The 5,911-nt window shown below is 59.9% G+C and overlaps 2 protein-coding genes across 4 annotated transcripts in view; both read right to left on the reverse strand.

Annotated features, from left to right (window-relative positions):
* The window catches only part of RASIP1 (Ras interacting protein 1), a 14,444-nt gene extending 13,378 nt beyond the window's left edge, over window positions 1-1,066 (reverse strand). Inside the window, exons 1-3 of the mRNA XM_006769987.2 lie at window positions 932-1,066; window positions 550-690; window positions 2-20 (exon numbers count right to left, since the gene is read on the reverse strand). Coding sequence (XP_006770050.1) covers window positions 2-20; window positions 550-686 — 156 coding nt within the window. The 5' untranslated portion in view covers window positions 687-690; window positions 932-1,066. The remainder of the gene's footprint in view (window position 1; window positions 21-549; window positions 691-931) is intronic.
* Window positions 1,067-1,157: 91 nt separating this feature from the next.
* Window positions 1,158-5,384, reverse strand: IZUMO1 (izumo sperm-egg fusion 1). 3 transcript variants are annotated; one of them, XM_006769988.2, is made up of 9 exons: window positions 4,555-5,384; window positions 4,143-4,217; window positions 3,475-3,561; window positions 3,213-3,233; window positions 2,902-2,982; window positions 2,621-2,721; window positions 2,223-2,376; window positions 1,659-1,896; window positions 1,158-1,417 (listed from the first exon to the last, which is right to left on the reverse strand). In XM_006769988.2, exons 1-9 carry the CDS (start codon window positions 4,790-4,792, stop codon window positions 1,279-1,281), a joined length of 1,134 nt encoding a protein of 377 aa, XP_006770051.1. In that variant the 5' UTR covers window positions 4,793-5,384; the 3' UTR covers window positions 1,158-1,278. The 3 variants fall into 3 exon arrangements, 2 of the variants coding, with proteins under 2 accessions (XP_006770051.1, XP_015423464.1); XR_001514947.1 differs by having other exon boundaries at window positions 1,339-1,417; window positions 1,599-1,896; XM_015567978.1 differs by lacking the exons at window positions 3,213-3,233; window positions 3,475-3,561.
* Between the last annotated feature and the right edge of the window lie 527 nt (window positions 5,385-5,911).

Below are 5,911 nucleotides of genomic sequence, written 5' to 3' on the forward strand. Positions count from 1 at the left end.
CCGTGTCGGAAGAGGAAGACCTGGGAGCCCGCCGAGGAGCGGAGATGCGGGAGAGAGAGACGCGCAGAGACGCGGGAGTGAGAGAAGGGGGGAGGCGGACAAAGACCCAGAATGGGGGGGAGGGGGGCAGAGGCCCCGAGGCAGAGTGACAGAGACCCATGGAGACCGGACAGAGACGGGCGGAAAGGTGGGAAGCGAGCGTAGGATGTGTGGAGATGCGAGGTGGGCAGAGGCCGGAGACAAGGAAAGAGATGAAATAAATAAGTAGGCGAGTCCTACAGAAGGGAACCTCAAAGGGTGATCAGGGAAAGAAGTGAATCAAATCCATCGCCCTCTGGGTCCCCATCCTGTGTCCACGCCCAGCACCTCCCCCACCCGGGCCCTGGATCGCCGTGGCCCACTGTGTCCTTCCGACCCACCGACCGACCACCAGCTCACTTGCCCATTCAGAGGTCCCTGGCACTGCCTAGGGCAGGGCCTGGGTCATCGACAAGGGCAGGCAGGAGCAGACGGGGCAGGGGCAGGGGTTCCGGGGAGGAGGCCACTCACTTGACGGAGGCTGCGCTGGGCCAGCGCCGCCCCAGCTTGGCTAGCTGCTTCCTGGGATAATTGATCCAAAGGCCCACGGGCAGATGCAGCTTCCCGAAGCGGGGGCTCCCGCCCTCCTTCCGTTCACCAGATAGCATGGCCCTACGGGGAGGGTGGGCAAGGCCCCACTCCTGAGGCTTTGGGTAGTGGGGATGGGCAGGAGGGGAGGGGAGGGCCTGGACTTGGGTCAGAACCTGGAGGGGGCTGGGGGCCAGGCTCCTGAGTCTGGGTAGAGGAAAGGGAAGGGAGGCCGGACTCCTGGGTGTGGGACGGAAAGTGGCCGAGGACAGAGTCCTGGATCTGAGGGAGGAGGGATCTGGACGCCCGGGTCCCCGGCTCTTACCCTGCTTCGGGTCCCAGCAGCACCCCGGGGGGCCCTGGCTCCGTCAGCCTGGGTCTGCTCCCGACCCCGCTGCTCCTGTTCAGCCTTTCGTCTGCCCCAGCTCCCAGCACTGGGTGGGGGACAGGAAAAGGCCAGAGGAAAAAAAAAAAACGCTGGCTCTGCCCCACTCCTTCATTCTGGATCACACACACTGGGCCCTGCCAGGAGCCACGGGGGCGGGCGGGGGGGCCTGGCTCCAGCCCCTCCTCCCTCGGAGAGGAGACTGTCCCCAGACCTCTCCTCTTCGGGGAACCCCAAGTTGAGATCAGTATGGAGGAGTGAGTCAGATACTTAAAACAAATAAATCTTTATTGGCTCCTAGATTTCTTGTCCTTTTTCTCTGGAACGTTGTTGGGGCTCTGAGCAGCCTCCTTGGCAGTGCTGACCCAGGACTTTATGGAATCAATGAAGTAGCCAGGATTCTTCTCGGACCAATAGCAGAGCATCCTGGGAGACAGCGGGGTGCACACAGCCAAACCGGGTCAGCCCCTAGCCCCCCAGGCTAGCTGATCTTATTCTAGCCATTATCCGAGTTTCGCCCTCCTAGGGAAGCCCCCACTGGCGGTCCACACCCCACCCCACCCCCGTGGCGGTCCAGGGCTCAGGGCTCCACAGCTCCCAGACCCACCTCCGGCCTGGAAGTCCCGCCCCTCACGCCAAGCCCTGCCTTTCTCTGCAGGCTGCTCACAAGATGACAATGCTGGCTATCAGCACCACAAAGCCCCAGATGAGCAGCCCGACCAGGAGGCTTCTCAGCATGTTCTCCACCGTCGGGGACTGCGCCGCAGAAGACGGCGACGGAGGAGGAGGCGGGATGGTGGTGGCCGACTTGTTGGGCGTCCACGTCACCTCATCCAGGGTCACATCCTCCGGGTTTGGGATGATGTTTGTGGACGGCGTCTCCTCCACAACTCTTTTGGGCAACACTGAGAGAGGAGGAGAAAGGGATCGTCCTGGGGAGGCACCAAGAAGGTCCCAGCACAGCCAGGGCGGGCCCTCCCGGCCCCGGCCCGCCCCAGGACCCAGCCCCAGCAGAAGATAATTAACGCGCCTCCGACGGCTACGCCGGAACCCACCCCGAAGGAAGCCCTGCCTACGTGGCCAGAGCCACACGCGGGGCAGGAAGCGACACTCTCCTGGCCTCAAACCACACCGTGGCCGGAAGTTATTTCCCCGCACACACCCCTGAAGCAGGCCGCTCCCAGCCCCGGATCCCTGAATCCCATACTTCTCTCAGCCCCCCGGCACTGACCTCTGACGTGATAACGGATGATCGTGGCGGGGCTATTTTTCACGGTGTTCAGCTGGCAGCGGTAGGTGCCTGCATCCGACGGCTTCGCCCTGGCCTTGGTCAGGGTGGGCGCTGTCCCCTTGTACACCATGCTCTCAGATTTGTTCTTCCAAACCTAGACCCAAGCTCAAGGGGTCACAGGCCTGGGGAGTTCAGGGGTTGGGGGAAGTACAGGGGTAAGAAGATCACGGGTCTCAGTGGGGGAGATGGGAGTCCTGTGTACTGGTCGGGGTGTAGGGTCCGGAAGGGGTCATTGGCAGCCACACCTAGTAGGTCATGGGTCCTGGGGAATGGGAGACGGGGGTCACACGGGCCTGGGGGCTCGGAGTTCAAGGGGTACGGGGGTTGGAGGGCCCCACCCTGTAAAAGGTGTAATCAGTCAGGCCTTCGGAGATGTGATGCCAGTTGAGCTCACAGTCCAAGATCATGTCTTCCATTTCATGGACATTGACTCTGCGTTCTGGGGACAGGGGGTCACCGTGGGACGGCGCTTTAGGGCTCTTGGCCTTCCCCCAACGCCCCTCCACTGGGGCAGCCCCGCCTTTTCTCCTCCGCTGACACTGAAGGTGGCCTTGACCTTCTCTAGGCTCAGTCACGCCCCCTTTGCGCCCACCCCTCCTCTCGGGCCCAGCTCTCTCACCCCCGCAATCCATGTTCTTCCGACAAGCGTGAAGCTTCTTCTCGCAGGAATCGCACCAGGTCAGAGTCTGCAACATCATACCTGCGGGAGCAGGGTCAAGGCTGTCTGTGCCCCCCCGAGAGGCGGGGCTCAAAGGAGAGGGGCAAGGGCAAGGCCGCGGGCAGGGCAGGGCAGGGCAGGGCAGGGCTCGGTAGGAAGCCAAGATCTAACCAGGCTCCGGAAAAAAGGAGACCCAGCAGGGGGAGGAGAAAGGCTGGGCATTCACAGTAGGGATGAGGGAAGGAGGACCAGCTCCCATACTCCGTACTCACCGCATTTGTTGGGACAGAGAGCTGCCTCGGAAGAGAAAAAAAAAAAAAGACAATCATATTGTTAAGTTAAAGGGGATGAGAGGGGGTCAAAGGTCAGGGCTGGTGCTGGAGCGCCCAGCTTTGCAGGAGGAAGGACCTGGATGCCTGAACCCCTGGGTCTGAGGGAGGAGGGACCCGACTTGGAGAAGCAAGGGGCTGGGGACAAGGACTCTTGGACGGAGGATGGAGAGGCTGGGGGCCCGGAGCTCCCACCTTCCCTCACCATCTTTTTGGAACAGAGAAACGTGTCTGCCAAAGCTCTCCTTTTGCTGCTTCAACATCCAGAACAGCTCCTTCACGAGGAGCTCACCTGGGGGGAAGAAGCAGGATGGAGCAGAGTGGCCCCCGCCCCGACTCCAGGTGTGAGCTACAGGAAGTGTGTCTCTGTCTGCAGAGCCTGGCTCTCAGGACAGTGAAACTGAATGGCCACTGAACATACTGGCTAAGCAACGGCTGGGACTAGAGCCCTGTTGTGGTGTCCGGTGTAGGGTGACAAGCTGCAAGGCCACACAGCTAGCATGTGGTAGAGCCAGGAATCGAACCTAGGCAGTCTGGTTCCAGAGCCCAGTACCTGACCAGGCGTCACCATCGATCACTTCCCTGAGAGATTCTGGAGCCCCTCCTCTGTCCCCTCCATGCATTTACCTATCTTTAAAAATATATATTTTATTGATTTTTTTACAGAGAGGAAGGAAGAGGGATAGAGTTGGAAACATCGATAACATCAATGAGAGAGAAATATCGATCAGCTAGCTGTCTCCTGCACGTCCCCTACTGGGGATGTGCCGGCAACCAAGGTACATGCCCTTGACCTGAATCGAACCTGGGACCCTTCAGTCAGTAGGCCGACGCTCTATCCACTGAGCAAACCGGTTAGGGTCATGCATTTACCTTTTACGTCACTGTCCGTGATGCGTTTCAGTTCTTTCAGAAAACTCCAGGTTCCCTTTTCCAGTGTGGCATCATCTGTGGCAGGGTAGACAACCTCAGATTCCAGTGTTAACTGTATGGAGGGCTCACCTAGTCTTAGAAACTACAATACCCATGGGGCCACTGGGCAAGGATAGGCCTGGTGAAGGGACTATCCGCCTGTTGCTTTCTGGGAATTGTAGTTTTGTTGCATAAAATTGCAGGATAAGGGGTAGGGGAACACAGTATTTGCTAGCCCTGGGGAAACTCCCTAAATCTGTACCCAAACCCAGAAGACTCTGCCTCCAGCCCTCTCATCCCTGCACCCAGCAACCCTAGTCCCAGACCCCTCCTTTCCCAGGACCCAGGAGTCCCGGCTCTGCCTGGCCCTCACCGACGACCTGCAGAAAGAATTCGTCCTCCTCAAGCTCCAGGTTCTTGAAATCCTTCACGGCATTCTCTAACTTTTCCATCAGGGGTTTGTGATGCTCAGCCCCCAAGTGGTCGGGCAGGTAATCCGTCTCCAAGGATTTTAGAGCCTCCACGACCCTTTGATCACACCAGAGACAACCCAGGGCAGGAAGCAGGCAGCTGCCCAGCGCGGCCACCAGGAGAGGAAACCGCGGCCCCATTGAGGCCAGGGCGTTCAATCCACGCCGACCTCCGGGAAAGGTCCTTTCACCCGGAGGCTGCGAGCGCTAAACGAAGAGATGCCCTTCCCCGAGACGAACGGACCCCCCCCCCACCTCCCCCAAATGTGCAGGGCGCACACTTCTCGTTAGGAACACGAGGAGTCCCGATGCACCCACATCAGCCACTGCCCGATCTAGACTTCAGAGCCTTGTGCCCGCAAACACTAGGGTTCGCGGAAGAGCCGGGGGTCCAGGCTCTGAGGGCTTTGCGAGAGGAGAGCTCGGCCACGTCCCTTCACCCTATTATTTTCCCACTACTAAAATGAGGGGTTTTGGTTAGGGGCGAGGGTGAGGTTGGTTGCGTGGTATCGAGAGCATTGGACTGGGGTCAGAGGCACGGCTCGCCCCTCGCCACGAGGTACTCCCACGGCCCCCGACTTCTAACTTCCTAGTTGGAGCCCGAATTCCCAAGGGATACTCCCTGGGGGCTTCCTTGGCCCCGCCCAGAAGCTGCACTCCGAGCCTGATTGGACCGCAACAAAGGGAGTCCCCGCCCGTCGTGCTGTGACGTCACAGAGGCGGCCGCCTTTTAGACCGGAACTTTCCCAGCATTTACCGAAGAAGTGCCCCTTCTGCTCCGGCTGGCCAGGCACGAGGACCGGGCTTCCGGCCTCAGCTTCCTCCCCATCCCGGGCCCCAGGACCCATGCTCCCCACTAGGTGCCCAAGACCCCGGCGTCGTCGACAGAGGAGGACGCGAGAAGCGGCCCTTCCCAGCCCTAGGAATAGAACTCCCAGAAGGCCCCCTGGTCTCTCTCCAGGGCGCCGCAGCCAACCCCATGGCATTATGGGAAATGTAGTTCAAGATCTAGACTCTGTGCTCACTTCCTCCTCCACCTTCTCTCCCAGCCTCTGGGCTGAATGCCAAGGTCCCAGAGGAAAGTGAGGTCTGGGGGCCAGTATTGAGAGGTGAGAATGGAAGTGGGGCTCAGAGACCTCAAGTCTGACAACCAGAGGCTGCCAGATCTGAGCAGGGAGGATACCCTAAGATCTGAGCCATGAGAGCCCCTGGAAGTTCAGCACTTTTCCTCCTAACACACACACACACACACACACACAC

The sequence above is a fragment of the Myotis davidii genome, unplaced genomic scaffold, assembly GCF_000327345.1.
Source record: "Myotis davidii unplaced genomic scaffold, ASM32734v1 scaffold464, whole genome shotgun sequence".
NCBI lineage: Eukaryota > Metazoa > Chordata > Mammalia > Chiroptera > Vespertilionidae > Myotis > Myotis davidii.